The 22,208-nt window shown below is 41.9% G+C and overlaps 1 protein-coding gene across 5 annotated transcripts in view; it reads left to right on the top strand.

Moving 5' to 3' along the window:
- GADL1 (GAD like acidic amino acid decarboxylase 1) overlaps positions 1 to 22,208 on the top strand; it is a 190,991-nt gene that overhangs the window by 54,967 nt on the left and 113,816 nt on the right. For all 5 annotated transcript variants that reach the window (XM_070072897.2, XM_070072898.2, XM_089331210.1 and 2 more), the window contains 5 exons: positions 4,107 to 4,186; positions 4,309 to 4,363; positions 9,294 to 9,410; positions 17,065 to 17,129; positions 17,793 to 17,874. In XM_070072897.2, coding sequence (XP_069928998.2) covers positions 4,107 to 4,186; positions 4,309 to 4,363; positions 9,294 to 9,410; positions 17,065 to 17,129; positions 17,793 to 17,874 — 399 coding nt within the window. The remainder of the gene's footprint in view (positions 1 to 4,106; positions 4,187 to 4,308; positions 4,364 to 9,293; positions 9,411 to 17,064; positions 17,130 to 17,792; positions 17,875 to 22,208) is intronic.

Below are 22,208 nucleotides of genomic sequence, written 5' to 3'. Positions count from 1 at the left end.
GAGAGTGAACCAGTGGATGGAAGATTCTCTGTGTCTCACCATCTCTCTGTAACTCTTATTTTCAAAGCAAACATATAAATGAATCTTAAAATAAAAACCATAGTGAAGATGATCCTGGAAAAGACCAGAAATGCAAGTGTGCCTGGTGAACTGCGAATGAAAAGAATGGAAATCTCTTGTGGTTATGAAATCAGAACTTAAGAAAAGTTTTTTTTTTTAATTTCCAAAAGAAGACAGAATGTATACCTTGTCTTACACGCCAGTAAAAACTGGAGCCAGACAAACCAAGAGCCAAGTGTGGATTCCACAGAAAGTCCCACCACTTTGAGCACACTGTAGCCATGATTATATATGTTCACCCCCTCCATCCACACTCTGATTTGTAATGTTTCTCCTCCCCTGCTCTGCTGAGAACACTAGGACATAGTATTTGCATATGTGATTTTGTATTTGAAAAGCAGAGAGAGAGGGAGAGAGAGCAGTGTCTTGAATCTAGTGGTTCATTCCCCAAATGTTTATAATAGCTAGGGGTGAGTTGGCCACAGTCAGGAGCCTGGAACTCAATCTGGGTCTCCCACGTTGGGTAGCAGAACCCAACCACGTGAGGCATCACCTGATGCTTCCCAGGGTACACAACAGGAAACTTGAATTGGGAGTGGAGCAAGCACCTGAACCTAGGCATTATAGCAGGAGAGGCATCCTAAGTTGTCTTTTCCCTCCTAAACCAAACACCCACCCCCCATTATTTAAATTCATATTTTAATTACCACCTTAACTATTATTATACCAAATGAATCCATTTCTGAGATAAAAGAAGAATTAAAGGAGCCTACATTTACTAAACAGTTTTCAGATCTATGTTATTATTTTTGCTCTACCTCCCGTCTTATCTTTTTGATCGGTGGTCCAGTAAGTTTTCCTGTACTATTTTTCAGGTGGTTTTTTCCAGTTTTTATCCTGACCTAAATTAGTCTAAGTCTGTTCTGCACTATCAAATGCAGAATATGTGTGTTCACCGTGACGTCTTTGTTGTTGTTGTTGTTGTTGCAAACTGAAGGTTTTGGTTGTAATTCAACTGTTGATAGAGACCTGTAAGATTATGATGGAGACCCTTGAAGTGTCTATATCCAAGGTCATCTCTGTGGTGCTCAATGGGGCTCATACAGAAGGAGTCTATAGTGGAAAGCAATGAAAGATATCAGTCCTTTGGTGTAGAGCCATTCTGGGTTTGTAAACTTCTGGATAATTCATAGCACTTTTGGAATCAGCATAAAGCAGGATTGTTGTCTGCCACTAAGAAGTGAAGTGGGCAAAGAAACTTAGCTCCCAGGCCAGTGATCCATTGGCTTAGTTCCTTTTTAGCAGGGACAGGACTATGAGAAGGCAAAGGAGATGTCTCAGATGCAGTTCCCAGGGTTGTGGTTCTTTAAATTTGGGGCCTTTGTGCCTCACTCACTGCACCCCGCTCTCTAGGTTGGGATATTGTTGCATGCCTTCTCAATGGGCATCCTTAGGGTGTCCTGCAGAGCATGGGGCTGTGGTCAGTCCACCTGGATTTGGGCTCTGGTCTCTTTAGGAACTGAACAAGCTGTGTATTTTAGAAGAAGCCCCTGAATGTTCCATTTCTTCATTCCCTAAAATATAACCTTTGTAAGCCTTGCTCTCCCTACCAGCTAATTTGAGCATCACCATAACATTAGATGGAGTCCAAGTGTCCATGGGGGCAGCGAACATCGAGGACAAATCAGCAGTGCATTGAGAAACCTAAGATCATAGCAAAAACCCCGTGGGAATCAGAAAGTCAAACTTCTGCTCAGTGCTTTCTTTCATGTAGGTGTTTGCTGTTTTGTCTTTATAGGAAGGATCACCTGCCAGGATTTGTGGGTCTTCTGTAGATTTATGAAACCCACAGGAAAGTTGGGACTTAGAAGGAATGACTTATCTTCTGCCAGTGCACCATCTCCATTGGCTTCTGAATTGCAGCCATCTGGGTTTACCTTCCCTAGAAGCTACTCAGCATGTCTGCAGCAATCCCTTCTTCCTTTTCTTCCTATACCAGGGCTCTTTTCAGTTCCGTGATGCTTCGGTTTTGCAGACTTTTTTTTTGAAAAATCTGTCCCTATCCATTTGAGATTGACATCGGGCTGTACTGAGGTCCTTCAAGATAACACTGCCAGAGCTACTCTTTCTCTGATGACAAGGTCTTTATTTAGCACATCCTTGGTGGGAGATACTTTGCTATTTCTCAGGGGTAGAGCACAGCGATTTTTCCTTATAGGCAGATCTCCGTAGAAAGGCTGCATTTATCATCATGAAATCAATAGCTGTTTGGTTGCCAGGGCCCAACTCTCTTGTGAGAAATAACTCACCATAGCTATGCCACCTTAGCTATGCCAGACATGTTACCTCCAACCAGCCTGTGCTGATGTAGCAGGTAGAGAATTAATTACATTTTCATGTACATTATTACTCTTCAATATGCATATGTTCTTGTAACAACCGGAAATAACTGCATCCTACAGGCATTTTTGGCTGTGTCATATTTGATATTTGGAAATTAATTACTTAGGATTGCTTCATTTTTCCTGATGCTGTTACTTCTGCATTTATTTTTATAGTGTTAAAAAGGAGAGCTCCCAATAAAACTCTCGTGACAAAAGAAGGAAAAAATTACCACATTTGAGGGAATATATCAAGTTAAATGTGAAGGCATGACTGCTCTTTTAATGTATTCATACCTACAAATTAAATTACTTGGGTTTTTTTTTTTGGTACAATAATGTCCTTTAGTACCTTCATTTTTCTGGCATGACAAAGAATTAATTGACCACCTGTCTGCACGAATATATAAAGAATTACATCTCCAATGTTTGAATGCTAATTATTTTATAGATTTCATGCAGTTGGAGGAGAAAGGCCCAAGAACCCAAAGCACCTATAATTGTTTGCCAATAGGAAGGAGAAACACCTACTTTCAGAGCCATCAATTAGCCCCATTCATGTCACAGCCAAGAAAGTAGCTTGTCTATAAATTACTGTTATTTTTGTTATGATCCTAGCCATACCCCTGTGTGTGTAATTTCAGCTTTGCATTCAGTATTTAACAAGGTTGGTCAAGTGTCTGATCAGCATTTATAACCCATTGTTTGTTCTTGGAAATAATTCAATTCTTTTCTAGTCTGTGATTGCAATCTGTGCGATAGAGCTTTGCTGTCTCCTGGAGGGTTTCAAGTCTTCAGTGGAGTAGATCTTAAGTTTCCATCAATACTGAGCCCCGTTAGTAGCATCAAGAGGAAACTCTTCTCTCAATGGTATGAAAACCAATAGTGGCCGGCACCGCGGCTCAATAGGCTAATCCTCCGCCTTGCGGTGCCAGCACACCGGGTTCTAGTCCCGGTTGGGGCGCTGGATTCTGTCCTGGTTGCTCCTCTTCCAGGCCAGCTCTCTGCTGTGGCCCGGGAGTGCAGTGGAGGATGGCCCGAGTCCTTGGGCCCTGCACCCGCATGGGAGATCAGAAGAAGCGCCTGGCTCCTGGCTTCGGATCAGCGTGGTGCGCCAGCCACGGAGGCCATTGGAGGGTGAACCAACGGCAAAGGAAGACTTTTCTCTCTGTCTCTCTCTCTCTCTCACTATCCACTCTGCCTGTCAAAAAAAAAAAAAAAAAAGAAAAGAAAAGAAAAATGAAAACCAATAGTTTGTTCCATATGCTAGGCACCATATTAAGCCTTTTGCATGTATTAACCCATTTCAGTCTTTATCAAGCAGATGGAGTAGGCAGTATTTACATCACTGCTTTATAAACTAGCAAATTGAGGCTTAAGAAATGTACATGAATTTTTCAACCTCCTATAGCTATAACTTGGAGAACATGGAGTTAAATTCTGGTTACTTTGATCTCAAAGTCTCAACCTCTCTACTAAGGATCTCAATGATATTACTCTTTTTTTTTTTTTTTTTTTTTTTTTTTTTTTTTTTTTTTTATGAAGCAACTTTCCAACGATGGCAGTGCTCGGGCATAGTGACATACAGTCATTGAGATAATAAGCAACACTTTTATTGGCTGTGTGCTCACTTCCTTTGCTTTTCCCCTGCCCTTTTTAAATCAGAGTCATTACTCCATGAAGAAGGCAGCCTCCTTTCTTGGGATTGGTGCTGAGAACGTGTGCTTTGTGGAAACAGATGGAAGGTAAAGGGGGTAGGATCCAGAAGCCTAGTGGGGGGCAGGGAAAATGCACACTGTTTACAAAGCAGTACTACTGTCTGTTAACTACTAAACATAACTCAAAGTCTCAATTCTGTGTCCCTCAGAGGTAAAATGATACCTGCAGAACTGGAGAAGCAAGTCTGGCAAGCCAGAGAAGAGGTGAGAGGGGAGAAAGGGAAAAAGAGAGGGAGACAAAAACATATGTGCACGTCTGGGTATGTGAGAGAGAAGCAGGCAGTCAACCTGCTTCTGTGTGTGGGAGAGAGAAGAGAGCCCATTAGAATCACAATAGGGAAACTCATTTCCAGATGGTCTATTTCCAGGTGCATGGCTCTCCATGTTTTGTGGAGTTTCTCGGATGTTCTCATTCCCAGGTGGCGGGAGCCTATTAAGACACTGACATCATCGTATTCAGGAACCCTCCTCTCAGGGCTAAAGTGAGCCCTAAGGATGCACCTCTCCTCCCCAGGAGGGCCCACTCCCCTGCTTAACTCTTCCTATTGAAAAAACTCTGCAGGCCAAACCCCTCGTCTCTGGGCAGCATTTAAGACAGTTCCTGATTTCTTGGCCAACCTGTCTTCCCCAGTTGCTCCCAACACTAAGTCTATCTTTTACGGTCACCGCATATTGGGTCTCTGCTGAGTATTTCAGGGGCAGAATGTCCCCTGTTCTGTAGCTGCTAGAGTATATTAAAGCCACAGGTCCACTGTTGGAGAGAGCAAGGCATGGCCATGGTCACCTGCTGTAATCCAACCAAGGCTGTCCTGGTACCTGCTTTGTTAAAAGGTGGGTCATTATTTCATGCCAGTCCTTTTACTTCTTGGACCAAAAGCCTACTGGATTTTGGTGTACCTACTTTGTTGTTTCCCTCCTATCACACCATTGCCTGTACTCTTGTTGGAGTGTCATACCATTCTCCAGTAACTTTCCAAAAGTTAGCACCCAATCCAGCCATGACTGCTGATGAGGGAAAAGCCCAGCTTCTGAGCTGGGTGTGAACACACCTAACCCCCTAGGAGCTCACACTATGAGAAAAATGGGCTCCTTAAAAATTATGAGTCTTAAAATTTTATTTTTATCATTATATTTTTCACCTTTTTTTGGCATTTTCATGAAAATCCCCTTGTCCTGGGGTATGTTAGATCATTGTATGTGATTAGAAATTTTGTACTTCAAAATTCTGTCATTACTGCATAGGTCTTGGCTTCAGGTGTGTGTCTTTTGATCTGCATTTAATTATTTATTTTTAAACATTCAGATTACAAGTGGATTTGAGAGTAATCTCATGTTTTAGATGATCAGATTTTTTTAGCTCTTGGGTAAAATTTACATAACCTTATGAGGAGTTTGTTCTGTTGTTAACCACAGGTATTGCTTTCTTTAACTTCATCTTTTTCTGTGCAAGTTGCTATTGAAACAGACTTTCATTAAGTCATGAATGCTTGTCTGAGTGATTGTGGTTCCTGCATGGGTCCTGAGGTTCCTTCCTTCTTTCTTCCCTCCCGCTCTGCCGTCCCTTCCCCTTTCTCCCTACCCCATCACCATCTTTCTTTCTTTCTTTCTTGGATTTTTAACTTTTCATGATGGAAAACTTCTAGTCTATACAAAATTAATATAATGAGCCCCCATATACCCGCTGTGCGACTTCAGTAACCACTAGCTCATGCGCCTTTTTTGTTTTATCTACACACCACCTGCTTCTACCACCCTAGATTAGTCTGCAGCAAATTCTAGACATCATCTCATTTCATCTACACAGAGTTGAGTATTTCTGTAACAGATATTGTTTCTTCCAAAAAAAGCCATGATTATATTTAAAGAGAAAGGTTTATCAATATCATCAAATATTGCAGCTGTATTATAATTTCTCACATCATCTTTTTATAAATATCTGGTTTGTTTGAACAAGGATTCAAACAATGTCCCACATGTTGCATTTGATTGACATGTCACATAAATATTTTCTAATCGATAGCCCCCTCCTTCTATTCTCTCCACCCCCAATTGACTTGTTGAATAAATCAAGTCCTTTTTTTTTCTTTTTTTGACATGATGATTTTATTTTATTTTTTAATTTTTTTATTTAGTAAATATAAATTTCCAAATACAGTTTATGGATTACCTTGGCTTCCCCCCCCCCATAATTTCCCTCCCACTCGCACCCCTCCCATCTCTCGCTCCCTCTCCCATTCCATTCACATCAAGATTCATTTTCAATTGTCTTTATATACAGAAGATAGATTCAGTATATATTAAGTAAAGATTTCAAAATCAAGTCCTTTGTCCTGGAGAGTTGTCCACGTGGTGGATTTTGTAGATTACATCAAGAATTGGAGAATCAGCCTGCTCCCCTCCTCCACACTGTTCTGTTTAGTCTCTGTATTTCCTGGAACGTACAGTTAGATTTTAACTCAATGAGATTGAAGTTGGGCTTTTTGCCAGGCAAGTTTCATGGGATTTTGTTCTGCCATCACAAGACATCTGTGCCACTTTTAGTGATAGCATTGATTGATGAGGCAGGGTTGTTGGACTCTCCATGTAAAGCCCCCTGCCATTCTCACCTCACGGATTTTGCTACCATTGATAACCATTGTCTAGACCTATTATTTGGTGAAGGGGTGTTCTAATTCATTCTCCCATTCCTTCCTTATTTCCTGGCAGGCATTCTCCTCTAAAGAAAAATGTTCCTTCATCCCTATTTGATTTTCCTAAGGAAACAGTGTGTATAGACAAGACCAGATAAGTGCTATTGTCTTTCCCTTCATTTACCAATTTTCAAAACAGTGAGTGAGTTGCCTCGTATCCCTTAAAGAGGACCCCCATTTCCTTAGGTATCATTAAGAATTCATGTTTCTAGCATAGTGGATTTTATTCTAGTCATTATTATTTCCATTACTCACATTTTGTTTGCTTTGACAATGAAAATACACAACACTGAAATAATCCTAGAGTTGAGAACTTGAAAAATATTGTTTGTAAAAAAATGAAAATTGCCATAGGCCCATTTGAAAGTAGAGCAATGAGGTTAGAATGGCTGTGACTCCTCAGTTCCCTTTCAAGTCAGCTAACACTTGAACCCGGATTCACCTGGGACCAGCCTGGCATCCACTGTGAAATCATAGTACGTAAGGAAGAGTTTGTCTTTCTCCATAGCTCCAAACTCAGTTGTTTTCAAACAAGTTTTTCACTCACATTGTTTCAGATGTAATGGATAGTACATTAAGTTGTGTTTTCCCTGCTGTGATCCAACTCCTTGACCAGCAGAATCCCATTAAAAACCTGTTGAGCAGTGACCTTTACTTGACCATTACAGAGATCATGGCAGCCAGAAAGATCATGTTTCTAAAGTACTTACGACAAGGCCAGCCTACAGTGACCACTGCATATCTTGTGCCTGTTTGAAATAAACTTAGAGAACATAGCTCATTGGCAGCTTGCAATCAATACTGTTTCTGCTGAATTTTCTCATTAACAGCAGGAAATATAGGGACAAAAACATCTGAAAGGTCAAATCCAGATTGCAAGACTTTAATTTCTGCGCCTGATATTTATAGTGAGATTTTTTTTTAAAGGTGAGGAAAACTCATTAATAGGCTACAATAGCTTGCACAGGTATTTTCTCACCACTGTCAGGATGTCATATAGTTTATGAGGAAAAGCCCAGCCATTAAAGACATCATAAATGGCTCTAGTAAATTACTTTTTCTATTGCTTTTAATGATTGATGCAAATCTGGTCTCATTTCACTTAGGTCACCAACACAATAAAGACACACTCTGGTGTCTTGAGGTAGTTGAGTACAGGGAAGGATTTCAAAAGCCCATGGTTCCCTCCGGGCTTTCTCACCTGCTGGCCTGGTGCTCAGAGGTTTAGGTAGACTGGATGCCATGCACCACAACCGTCTTCCACCATGGCAAATAGAATAATTAGGTACCTTCCTTTTCATTCTTGCACATCTCAGTTTAGCCATATCGACCTAGCTTGCTGTCTCTGCCCCAGTTCCCATTGGGAAATAACATCTTTCTGTCCAAGGTTAGCTACATGGAATGAGTTTGGTTCAAACACAGCAAGTGCTGAGATTAAAGGACATAAAAGTACATTGCAGGGACAATGGACTACTTCATAACACTGAGAGGAAGAATACAGCTCCGTGCTCAGTGGAGGGAAAGTGACATTTACCAGGAGTCAACATTCTTTTTGCTTTTTCCTTGGCTGTTCTAGAACCTGAAGATTCTGTTTCCCATAATCCCATATTTGCCTGCAAGTTTTCCCTGCCTGGCAACTCCATAGTGAGAAACATGATCTGCCATCATGCTGGGATCCATCTATTTAGAAGCAACCTGGTAAACTTTTCTTCTACCTGGTTAGCAGAAAGTCCGCGAAAGGGGCCAAAATGCCTGGCTACCTTGACTAGGACTTCCATTCATTTCTGTGTGTGTCCCTGCATTCTCCCTCCCCTACTCCCACTGGCGTCTGCTAAAGATGTAGCCATCCGCTGCACAAGGAGAAACAGTCATGGTGAAAGTGCTACAGGTTCTCTCTTCCAGCACATTTCAATGACTTTCTCTGTTGTCTCTATTTTGGAGAATGTATCCCGCTGAGATGGCCTTGTCCTTTCTGTTCAAATGGTGCTGAATTTGAACCTGTTCATCACCTTTGTTTAATAATTTTACTTACACTGCAAGGCGATCAGCAGAAGCGCGTGCAGGCTTTATCGTCAGTGCTGGGTGTGGGTCTTGCCATCCCATTCCTTTCTATTCTACAGAAGGCTGACGACACTGGCACTCTGAAGACCTGATGTGTTTCCCCAGGAAAGCACTAGGAATCACAGAGAATGTGACTTTGCAGGGAAGTTTGCAGGACAGAACACAAGGGACTGTTTTCATAGCATTTTCTTTCTCCTTAGCTGTTTTTGATGATAAGTGCCCACATAGTAGAGAAGCTTAAAAATGCCCATTGAATTGATTATTATCTCCAAAGGAACCAAAGAAGTCTCTGAATGCATAACCCTGTATGTCGACCAACCTACTGCGGGGCAAATCTCATGGTGACAATGACAATTTTCTTTGTCTGTGGATCCCTCTCACAGGGGGCAGCACCATTTCTGGTCTGTGCCACCTCTGGCACAACCGTGCTGGGAGCCTTCGATCCTCTGGATGAAATAGCTGACATCTGTGAGAGACACGGCCTCTGGCTTCATGTAGATGTAAGTCATCTGTGTGTACATGTGTGTTTGTCTGGTCTCTCCGTAGCTTCGGTAGAGAGCTTTCCATACTCTGAGGAGCTAGATGTGAGGACACTACTACTATTCTTTCTTTCTAATATGGGAGAAGTAAGCACACCATTTCCTGTAAGGCATAAAGAAGATTCCAAGACACCATGTAAATGTTGATTTGGTTTCCTGGATTCATTTGCATTTTCTTGTTTCCCGTGAATCATCTCCTTTTTTCCCTCTGGAATCTATCATCTTTGTGGTGGCGTGGTACAAGAGACACATTTGTGGTATGTAACCCAGAGGCTGTGATTTTTGGATTCTCTGCCTCTTCATCGTTAGCCAAGTCCCTCAGGGGTCTTCACTGGTAAAAAAGAGGTTGGCGAATGTGGTCTGTAAAGTATCTTCTAGCTCTAAAATTATATGATCTCAATCAGCTAGAAATGCAAAAGCCACCTGCATGATTGCATGCTCCAATTAGAGTAGGTTTTGTCTGTATCTGTCATAGATAATTACTTGAGAGGGATTGGTATAACTCATATTCTTCATAATTTTCTAACTTAAGGATTGTATGTTGGATTCTTTTCTCATTAATTTTGTAAGTCCTGGGGTTATTCGTCATCCATTTTTCCTTAAATATAATTTTTAACGTTCTACTTATCTGGAATTAAAACTCTGAATTCAGCCAGTCTTGAATGGTTGTTGTGCTCTTTGGTTTTTTTTCCTTTCTCTTTTCTTTCTTGTTTTGTGAAGTCAGGAGCTAATTAGTTTGATTCTACCAAAGAAAAGGGGCAGTTGAACTTGCTGAGATGTTAGGGAACTTGCTCTGGTGGGCAAATGGTTCCGTTCCTCCTTATGAGAAGAAATATTTTTAGACACGCTGCATAGAAGGTAGCTAAGCATTTGGGAGGGAGATATAGCTACATGCAATGTTATGGTTTGAATGATTTTTACCCTTCCAAGTAAAGTGCCTATGATATGCTATCAAGAGGATTTTTCAGCAGTTCCGGGTCTTCATTACATAGATGCTAATATTTGGAGAGCAACAGTAACATAAACTCTCTGGAGTCCCTGGCTCTATTAGCATGCCAATGGTAATACTTCAGGTAGATTGGTTGTGACCTCTTTAAGTGAGATTTTAGTATTTGTGTCGGTTCATGTTTCAATTTATAGCTCCCTGATTTTCATCGTTTTAGAAGCATAACAATACATTATGTCCTCACAGATAATATGAAGTGAGTACTTCTATAACTCTGGAAATAAGGGGAAAAATCAAATGTATCAGCAGTGATACTTAAGCATTCTACTCTCATAAGCGAGACATCAAATATGGATTATGTAGTTTATGTAAAACAGAGTAACTACAGCTGTTTCTAAATTAGGAATGATATTAAGAGATTTGGGGGCTTAGAGAGAACTGCAATTTATAAGGGAATGGAAAACTCGCTAGTTTTCTTAACAATTAAAGATTGGAATTTTGAAGAAAATATTTTGTAAGGAAAAAATTTAACACATTAAATTATTCTATTTGTACATAATAGGCATCAGCCTATCTGTCCCCTTAAAAATTCATAAACTCTAACATGGAGACAATATTCATCCATATATTGGCATTGCATGCATCAAATCTGTTGATAAAATTTTATTACAGGAGTACATTGCTTATCTTAAAGGAACTTTATATACCAGTGATCGTTTATTAATTTTAAAGTTAAAATATGAACAAAACCTCTGTAATTACTTTGACCTATTAGAAATCTTTTAAAGGCTATTTTAAAGTTCCTTTAAGATATTACAAATGGATACTTTATCTCTTTTTAAAAATGAAATTATGCTGATTTGTTCTTCTGAATTTTCCATTAAACTAAATTACCTTGCACACATATCATGTTTTATTCATTCTTAGATGCATTTTAAAATATATTTTAATATCTCTATCTCTGAAATTGGTAATTCAATGTCATTTTTTCTTACTTAGTGGGTACCTTGGGACATGCTTAATCGGACTTGCCCCAAATGGTGGAGTTAGAAACGTGCCAGGGGATTCCAATACAATCCCATCAAGGTTGCATGTACCAATGCCATCTCACTAGTCCAAGTGATCAACTTCAGTTCACAATTGATCACACTGATAGGTCTAAGAGTCAAAGGGATCACATAAACAAGACTAGTGTCTGCTAACACTAACTGATAGAATCAAAAAGGGAAAGAACGATCCAACATGGGAAGCGGGATACGCAGCAGACTCATAGAATGGCAGATGTCCTAAACAGCACTCTGGCCTCAGAATCAGCCCTTAAGGCATGCGGATCTGGCTGAAAAGCCCATGAGAGTATTTTAGGCATGGAAAGCCAAGACACTCTGGCAAAAAAAAAGAAAAAAAAAAAAGAAGACCTAAATGAAAGATCTCTGTGAGTGAGATCCCAGTGGAAAGAACAGGTCATCAAAGAAAGAGGTACCTTTCTCTGAAGGGAGGAGAGAACTTCCACTTTGACTATGACCCTGTCTGAATAAGATCGAAGTCGGCAAACTCAAAAGGCTTCCATAGCCTTGGCAACTCATGACTAGAGCCTAGGGAGATTACTGATGCCATAAACAAGAGTGTCAAATTGTTAAGTCAACAACAGGAGTCACTGTGTACTTACTCCTCATGTGGGATCTGTCCTTAATATGTTGTCCAATGTGAAGTAATGCTATAACTAGTACTCAAACAGTATTTTACACTTTGTATTTCTGTGTGGGTGCAAACTGATGAAATCTTTACTTAATATATACTAAATTGATCTTCTGTATATAAAGAGAATTGAAAATAAATCTTGATGTGAATGGAATGGGAGAGGGAGCAGGAGATGGGAGGGGTGTGAGTGGGAGGGAAGTTATGGGGGGGAGCCATTGTAATCCATAAACTGTACTTTGGAAAATTATATTTAATAAATAAAAGTTAAAAACATTTAAAAAAAAGATTTTAATGCATATGTACTTTTTTAAAAAAAGATTTATTTATTTATTTGAAAGTGAGAGTTATAGAGAGAGACAGAGACAGAGAGAGAAAGAGGGAGAGGAGAGGGGAGAGAGAGAGAGAAATCTTTCATTTGCTGGTTCACTCCCCAGATGGCCTCAATAGCCAGGGCTAGGCCAAGGTGAAGGCAGGAGCCAGGGATTTCCCATGTGGGTAGCAGGGACCCAAGCAATTGGACCATCTTCCACTGCCTTCCTAGGCCATTAGCGGGGAGCTGGATCAGAAGTAGAACAATGGCTGGCACTGTTGCATAGTGGGTAAAGCCGCCACCTGCACTGCCAGTATCCCATATGGGCGCTGGTTCAGACCTGGCTGTTCCACTTCTGATCCAGCTCTCTGCTATGGCCTGGGAAAGCAGTAGAAGATGGCCTAAGTGCTTGGGCCCCTGTACCCAAGTGGGAGACCTGGAAGAAACTCCTGCCTTTGGATTGGCGCAGCTCTGGCTGTTATGGCCAATTGGGAGTGAACCAGTCTCTCTCTCTCTGTGTAACTCTGATTTATAAATAAATAAATCTTTTTAAAAAAACGGAGAACAGCCAGGATATGAACTGGCACCTGGGCTGGCGCCATGGCTCAATAGGCTAATCCTCCACCTGCGGTGCTAGCACCACGGGTTCTAGTCCCAGTTGGGGTGCTGGATTCTGTCCCAGTTGGCCCTCTTCCAGGCCAGCTCTCTGCTGTGGCCCAGGAGTGCAGTGGAGGATGGTCCAAGAGCTTGGGCCCTGCACCCGCATGGGAGACCAGGAGAAGCACCTGGCTCTTGGTTCAGATCAGCGCGGTGCACCGGCAACAGCGTGCCAGCAGCAGCATGCCGGCCACAGTGGCCATTGAGGGGTGAACCAACGGAAAAAGGAAGACCTTTCTCTCTGTCTCTTTCTCTCTGTCCACTCTGCCTGTCAATGAATAAATAAATAAATAAAAATGAACTGGCACCTGTATGGGATGACAGATGTTGCTGGCAAAGGCTTTACCCACTGCATCACAACACCAGCCCTCTAATGCACTCTTAAGCAACACAATGTGTTTTGTTAGAATATTTTGCCCCTAGTACCATTCTTCCTCCATAGGAGCACATGCCATTATGGCCTGTGTCCCAGACCAGGATGTTGGGACTGGTCCAGTTCTTCCTGGAAACTAAGGCAGTGATGGCTACAAAGCCTCATATTGCCAGTGAGGACTCTTAGCCTCACATCCACTCTTGAATCCAGGTCCCAAGAGAGGGAGTAAGCGTTGACTGTAATATCTTGGGCTTCAGAGACTGCCAGAACTTGATCCTATTCCTGCCTCCATCTCCTTTTAGCATGGGTTCTACTATCAATTAAAGAGAAAAATGTGTGGGGGCCAGCACTGTGGCTCACTTGATTAATCCTCCGCCTGCGGTGCTGGCATCCCATATGGATGCCGGGTTCTAGTCCCGGTTACTCCTCTTCCAGTCCAGCTCTCTGCTGTGGCCCGGGAGGGCAGTGGATGATGGCCCAAGTGCTTGGGCCCTGCACCCGCATGGGAGACCAGGAAGAAGCACCTGGCTCCTGGCTTCAGATTGGTGCAGCACCAGCCATGGTGGCCACTGGGGAGTGAAACAACAGAAGGAAGACCTTTCTCTCTGTCTCTCTCACTGTCTATAACTCTATCTGTCAAATAAATAAATTTTAAAAAAAGAGAAAAATGTGTAACATGAAAGGATATCACCTAGCATATAGTTCAAGATTAATAAATGACAGCCCCTACTGCTATGGAAAATCCAGTTCCTTAATCAGATAAGGGGTTGGTTGGATGCTTTTGCGAGTTCTGGAGCTGGAAATGGAGAAGTAAAATAAAAAGAAGGAGATTGACATCTGGGGTGTTGTTTTTCTCCTTTCAGCTCTTTGGAAGATTGAATTATGGATGACCTATTCCTAACTCTTCCTAACTCCTTTGTAAGCAGGTGAATTAGTGCCTTGAAAGAGTACATGTGATTGTAAACCTTGAATCTCTAGGGGTGGAGGACATTATTCACTTGTTTGGGGCAGAGGAGAATGTGTAGGGGAGTACAGGAGTCCTTAAGTAGTAGAAGTGTAAGGAATGAAGCAGGTGGAATAGGTGAGAAAGTCAGTGGGTATGGCTGAGTCTTACTAACTGTGACTGGCAGGTTCTCAATGAGTTTGGGGAGTGAAAAAATTGAGAAACATAGGTAACCTAGCATTTGGAGAGCTTAATGGCAGTAAAGGACCTAATGCATACATCTTAATGTTTGCAGGGGTCAAGATGTTAGAATCTGGATCTGAGGAGCCTCAGTGACCCCGACAGAATAATCTTTTGTTAGGTATAGAAGACAGTGCCTCTGTTGCCCAGCCACAGTTGTCCACAGTCCATTGTGAATCTCAGCAGGAAAGAGTGTAGCAAGAAGGGAGTTTGACCGTGGACTCCAAGTCATCCATCCTTTACCCAGGAATCTTTGGGATTCGAACCTAACCTATCCTCACGATGCATCAGAGTCACAAGCCTTCGGGGACTCTGTGGAGTTCTTGGAGTCCAGGGACTCAGGACTGGGACCAAGGCGAATCAAGTGAGGGTGATGGGGCTCAGACTTTAAAGATGCATTCACTCTTGTTTTATTTTTTTTTATTTATTTATTTATTTATTTATTTTTGAGAGAGAGAGACAGAGAGAAAGGTCTTCTTTTTCCGTTGGTTCATCCCCCAATGGCCGCTGCAGCCGGCGCACCATGCTGATCCAAAGCCAGAGCCAGGTGTTTCTCCAGGTCTCCCATGCGGGTGCAGAGCCCAAGCACTTGGGCCATCCTCCACTGCACTCCCGGGCCACAGCAGAGAGCTGGCCTGGAAGAGGGGCAACCGGGACAGAATCCGCGCCCCGACCGGGACTAGAACCCAGTGTGCCGGCGCCGCAGGCAGAGGATTAGCCTAGTGAGCCGCGGCGCTGACCAAGATGCACTCACTCTTAAAACTATGTCAGTATCCAACTCTGAAAATGAATTATTGTTTACATTGTATACCCTACTGATTCACTCACTTCACCCCCGTCCTAGCCTTGAATGAGAGTTGTTTTTGAAGGGAATTTAATGCCACAAACTGGCACGTGATGTACTTTTTCTTTACTGCCTTCTGATGAATATGTCTTTTGTAATATTCTGAGTATTATTCAGATGTCTGATTTCTTTTATCTTCCTTACATTCAATCTCACCACATCTTTGTCCATGATACTGAAATTTGCTTCTCTTTTTAAATTAAAATAAATAGCATGGCCTTTGTCTATATCCCAGGTAACTCTTGAGCTCACTTCCTGTCTAATAGGTCCCCATCATCCTTGATTCTCCCAAGTGACCAATTTGTAAGTTCTGGAAATTCCGCCCCAATTTTACCAGATGGTCACTTTACTTAAGTCATGACATTATCATGATAAAAATAAAAAATGACATCCTAAATCTGATTTTTAATACTTGCAAACCTTGGAGAATATATCTACAACCTTTAAACTTTATCTGTAAAAATGGAGGTAATAAGACTTCTATTCTCAAGGGGGTATTGTTAGGCTTAAATATACTTGGAGAGCATTCAAAATAGCCTCAATTTCTCTCACCAAAGCCATGCCTCATTGTAATACATATTAAACTTAAAGGACTGTCAATATTCAAGAACCAAAATTACTTTCCTTTTTTTTTTTTTTTACAAAGATGTGTGTATTTATTAGGTAGTCAGAATCAAGTGAAAAGAGAGAGAGATGGAATAAAAATCTTCCATCTGCTTGTTCACTCCCCAGATGGCTGCAAAGGCCAGGGCTGAGTCAGGCCAAAGCCAGAAGCCAGGAACCATGTGGGTGGCAGGGGCCATCTTCTACTGATTTCCCAGGCCATCAGCAGGGAGCTGGGTCAGAAGTGGAGCAGCCAGGACACAACTGGCGCCCATATGGATGCCAGCACTGCAGGAGCAGCCTTGCCTGCTGCATCTCAATGCCAGCCCCATTTCTTTTCTATTTCCTACATCAGTTCCTCCTCCCTTCCAGCTAGACGGACTGATCATTTCTTCCCTCTCCTTTCTTTGCTCCCCTCTCCTTTGCTCATAAAAGTTACCTCTGTGATGAGTAACATACTGAAGTCCAATTATCTCTCTTCCCTTCTTCTACCTTTGATTTGTAAATATTTCTGAAAGTCATTGGGCTGCAAAGATCTATGTTGTCATTAATTGATATGTTTCCCTGTAGCCCCTCCTAGCTAGCCCTCTATCCATCTTGCCCATGATGTTCCTGTCTTGTCAGATAGAAGGCACACCCTCAGCGCAGGTCTCATTATCATAGAGTGTGTAGGGCAAACACCAGCATGATGAAGCTGTTATCTGTTTTAGATCCTAAGCATCAGGAGGGCATGGGCTGTGTCTAACTGCTTTTCAGCTATACACAGCTCAGTTGCTCTCTGTATGTCAGTCTTTGTGATAAGTGACGTTACGTCTAAGGATTATTTAGGGACCCATCTGTTTTGAGTAAGTTCTGCTTGCCAGTGACCACATTTCCTGATACGCCAATTGGTGAACATGATATAAAACCAAGTATCAAACGACACAAACTGAAGGCACTTGGTATAGCTCACTTGTGAACACACAGTGGTAAACTAAACTTGTTTTTAAATATCTCAACAGGCTTCTTGGGGTGGCTCAGCGTTGCTGTCCAGGAAGCATCGCAAGCTCCTGCATGGCATCCACAGGTAAAGGCAATTTCCCACTTTGCAGCTGTCTTTCATTTATTTTTATTTATTTATTTGACAGACAGAGTGGACAGTGAGAGAGACAGAGAGACAGAGAGAAAGGTCTTCCTTTGCCGTTGGTTCACCCTCCAATGGCCGCTTTGGCCGGTGCACCGCGCTGATCCGATGGCAGGAGCCAGGTGCTTCTCCTGGTCTCCCATGGGGTGCAGGGCCCAAGCACTTGGGCCATCCTCCACTGCACTCCCGGGCCACAGCAGAGAGCTGGCCTGGAAGAGGGCCAACCGGGACAGAATCCGGCACCCCGACTGGGACTAGAACCTGGTGTGCCGGCACCATAGGTGGAGGATTAGCCTAGTGAGCCGCGGCGCTGGCTTGCAGCTGACTTTTATTTAGGCAATGACATCTCTTAGGATTTTGCACATCCAAGCCGTACTTTGAAAATGGCAAAAGCAAAGCAATTGTTTTGCTTACAAACAACAACAACCCAAAACGAAACCCTCAAACCTCTCCATATTCCCACAACCACTCAGACTAGGCATCCTGTAGAACAGTAGCTTGTATGTGCATCCTCACTGGGATGCGGCTGGTGAACGTCTCCTCTCTGCCTTTACAAACCAAGTGCGTCTCCTGCCTGCTCTGCCCTTTCTTTGTTTAACACAACAGGGCTGATTCTGTGGCCTGGAACCCACACAAGATGCTGATGGCTGGAATCCAGTGCTGTGCTCTCCTCGTGAAAGACCACTCTGTGAGTTTTCCTCTAGAGTCTTTGAGGTTGGAGGGGGTCAATCTGGGTGTCTGCTCCCACCTGTGCTTTGCTGGCCTGGGCCAGGTACACATGAAAGTCTTTGGTAAATGGTGATGGCCTTGGTGAAAGTTTGAGTGTTCCTGCTCAGGTAAATTTGTGGATTTGGTATTATATAATCTCATTAATTACAGCTAAACGGTCTCTCCCACCCTCGTTGGGATTGTATTTTAAAACTCAGTTTTCAATGTTGCCAAGATCTTTTCTTCTCCTTGATTAAGTCTGGGATTTAAGTTATTTTGAAACTTCTGCTGAGAAAAGTGGAACAGATGTGTGTCATACATTAAATTGGATGCTTAATGTGCTTATCTCAGGCTTAACAGCCCATTGCTGTGGGAAGATGTTAGTTCAGGGTTGATCAAGAAACCCTGATTGATTAAGGGATGGCTGGCCCAAGTAGTTTGTCATTAACTTCATCGGAAACAGTGGTAAGTGTTGGACAATGGTCTGGATTTCTGTGAGGCAAGTGGGAAAGAGTTGTTGAAGTCTTTCTTGGCCAGGGAGACAAACTCCATGTTTTCCATGGGTTAAATCAGGATCTTTGTGGGCAGTGGCCCAAGCTGAGAAGTGCTGCTTCATTCTTAGAAATGCCTCGCTAAGATCTGTGTTCAGCATGTGGGTGATCTTTCTCAGCCATCTGTTTACATTTTTTTCTTAGGGGACTCCCTTTGCCAATGGAAAAGTCACTTTCTGTCTTTAAGGGATTTTTATTTCAAATGAGAAGCATATTTAAAACCAATCTTGAATGTGTGAATGTTTACAACTCTTAGAAAAAAGGTTTTAATGATATTTGTTGAATTGTGCCCCATGTGCTTTGACATGACCACACAGAATGTCCATCAGAAACTGGGAACGGCTTTGGCATCTCTTCAAATAGTCACTCTCAGGTGTATGAATCGGTATCGATTCCTTGGTGTGTTACTACATTGTCTAGAGTTGAATGTATTCATTAGTATTTAAATAATTCTAACTTAACGTTTAACTTGTGGACTATTTATAACTGAAAGGTAATGTAAGATTAGTATATCATTTGTGAACCAAAGAATCATATTTAGGTCATGAAACAAGGGAGTCGTCTCAAGTTTCTGTTTGGACTGGAGACAGAAACACAACAGCATCAAGCATCCTTTGTATGCCAAGCATTTGCATTTGCTTTGCCCCTAATCAGCCAATCCGAATAACAAATTGATCTGTTGGCTCCATGCTTCTCAGGAGTGGGAAGTTTAGAAAAAAAAATGTTATGGCTACTCTTATAAGTAACTTCCTAGTTGTTAGTCATTTTTTCTTGTTGAAGGATATTTGACTGATTAAGAATCAATTTACATTTATGTACCCAAGGCAATTTACATTTTTCTGGATCATATAACTCCTTCACAGGGCTTAAAATTTTTCATTTATTTCATTTTTTAAAAAAAGAATTAACTCTTGGATGTCAATGACACAGTAATATTCGTGTCTACCCCTATGGCAGGAACTAAGAGGTTTGGAGAATTCCATTCCAAATATAAAGAACCAAACACTTTTCTTTTAAACTTTTATTTAGTAAATATAATTTTCCAAAGTACAGTTTATGGATTACAATGGCTTTTTTCCCCCCGACAACTTCCCTCCCACCCGCACCCCTCCCATCTCCTACTCCCTCTCCCATTCCATTCACATCAAGATTCATTTTCAATTCTCTTTATATACAGAAGATCGATTTAGTATATATTAAGTACAGATTTCATCAGTTTGCACCCACACAGAACATAAAGTGTAAAATACTGTTTGAGTACTAGTTATAGCATTAATTCACATTGGACAACACATTAAGGACAGAGATCCCACATAAGGAGTAAGTACACAGTGACTCCTGTTGTTGACTTAACAATTTGACACTCTTGTTTATGGCGTCAGAAATCTCCCTAGGCTCTAGTCATGAGTTTCTAAGGCTATGGACCAAACATTTTCAAACAATTGCCTATTCTTTTTTATGATGTACAGATTATGAGATGTGAGATATGGCAATCAGGAAAAAGTTTTGTGTTGGCAGTATTGTGTCTCCATTGTACCCATCCAGTACTTCTTTGTCCTGTTTCATGTTAATATATTCATTCCTTTGACTGACATTAACTGATCTGTGTAGGACAGGCACTATGCTGATTCTAGGCTGATAACAGTGAATACAGAAGACATTCCCCACAGTCAGTGTTTACGGCATCACAGAGAAGTTACCGAGCAAAATGTGAATATTTAATTATGTAATTGTTGTTTTTCAAAGTGTGTTGAAGAATTTTACACTGTAACAATCAACAGTTCCAACTTCCTTCTCTTCTTGCTCATCCCATTACTCATCCAACCAACCTCCCTTCCAGTCATCATATGACACTGATCTGGCCAAGGTGACGTAGGGGAGTGGTGATGAGGACTTTAGGGAATCATTTTACTCTCTGATAGAGGTGACAGGTGCAACAGGAGCATGGTCTTCCCTGTTTCTTCCACTTTGAATACAGTGGTGTCAGAGCACAACTCATGGATCTCTCATAGCCACCCTTTGATCACAAGCAATGACCCTAAGTTAAAAAGTGAGCATACACAGAAAGGCAGAGAGAAAGGAATGAGTTTTGGCCTGGAATCATGATTTTAAAATGTTGTACCAACCCTGGGATTGCCTTTTTACAAATATTTTTGTGATACGAGATAATTGTATTATTGATGGAACCATCTCCATGGAATAATGTGTAAGTCATAGCCAGGAACACAGAAAAAGTAGTACTTTGAAAGTATAAAGCAGGGAGACCTAGCTGTTCCAAGTGGAAGGAACAGCATTTACAAATTGAGAAAGGAAAGTCCTTTATTAATTTCAGAAATGGAAAGAAGTCTATTGTAGCTGAAGCACGCGAATAATGTGAAGATTGACATAAGACTGAGGTATTGGGTGAAGAGTATTAGCTTATATAAAGATTGCCCTCAGTGTGTATAAGCACCTAGAATTCATTTAAGTAGGTTTGGCATAGGGGTTGAGATGGATGCTGCTTGAGATGCCCTCTTTCCGTATTGGAGTATCTGGGTTTGAGCCCTGATTGTGTTCCTGACTCTAGTTTCTTGCTGATGCACACCCTGAGGGGCTCAAATGGGTTGTGTCCCATGTGGGAGACCAGGATTAAGTTCCTGGCTGCTGTTTTCAGCCCGGCCTGTACCCAAGTGTTTTGGTCATTGGGGAAGTGAACCAGTGAATGGGGGTAATCTCTCTCTCTCACTCTTGTTCTCGCTCTTTCTTTCTGTCTCTGTGTGTATCTCTCTGTCTTTTAAATAAATCAAATAAATTTTATAAAAATTAAAAAAAAAGACTGAGGTACTAAGCAGAATCTTGCTGTTGTGTTGATTTTAGATTGGATTTTCAAAGCCATAGAAGAGCTAGAACTGGAGGGTAATCTGGAAAGATTTTCATTTAATGCAATGAAGTGGAGGGGAGTAATAATGGGTGTAAGACCACGAAAAGGCTTGCTGTATCTAAGCAAGAGTTGATGGCATAGGAGATGGTCAAATACGGTGAAGAACAAAGTATATTTTAGCTGTCAGCCAGATGAGAACTGAATTACCAGTTAAATAAGGGAGACAATGGAGAAGAAGGCGTCATGGTTGAGTCCATGATTATTGATATAACAACTGAGTGAATGATCCTAATTAGGGTGATGGGGTCCACTGGAGGAGAAAAAGACCTGAGAGGAAGACCTTCATTTTACCCATAGCTGTACTAAACTTGAATCCCATGAATGATTCAGGTGAAGATGTCACATAGGCAGGTGGCATATGGATTGAATCTAGGAAGAGATGTGGCTGGAAAAGTCTAGCAAGAAATTGGTGACATCAATGACACCTGGTGTGAGACAGGTAGATTGGGATACTTGGGAGGAACTTTGGACGGGGGAGAGAAGAAGGCCTAGAATGTAGCCCAGGAGATCTGCAGAGCACAACAGCTGTACAGAAAAGGAAGTTTATGCCTGGGAAGGCCAAGTCAGAAGGACCCGGGGGTAGGAGGCAGGCCAGGAGGGGTGACATCAGTGAAATCAAGAGAAGCCCTTGCAAGGGAGAAGACAATATGTTTTCCTCACCCATCTCACAGGGCTCTAGATGGACATCTTCGTACAAAATGGCATCACCAGGAGAAAAGCTTAGAACATTTAACCAACATTTTATATGGGGGAGGACTCAAACACCCAGGGAAAACTGCATCCCTAGGGACTGGGGTGGAGACGTGTCACTGGAGGACAAAGGGGTCTGATCTAACGGGAGTG

This window comes from Oryctolagus cuniculus, chromosome 4, assembly GCF_051225735.1.
Source record: "Oryctolagus cuniculus isolate XC-2025 breed Fujian yellow rabbit chromosome 4, ASM5122573v1, whole genome shotgun sequence".
NCBI classification, from domain to species: Eukaryota; Metazoa; Chordata; class Mammalia; order Lagomorpha; family Leporidae; genus Oryctolagus; species Oryctolagus cuniculus.
The sequence above is the reverse complement of the archived record's forward strand: the minus strand, read 5'-3'. Positions and strand labels throughout refer to the sequence as shown.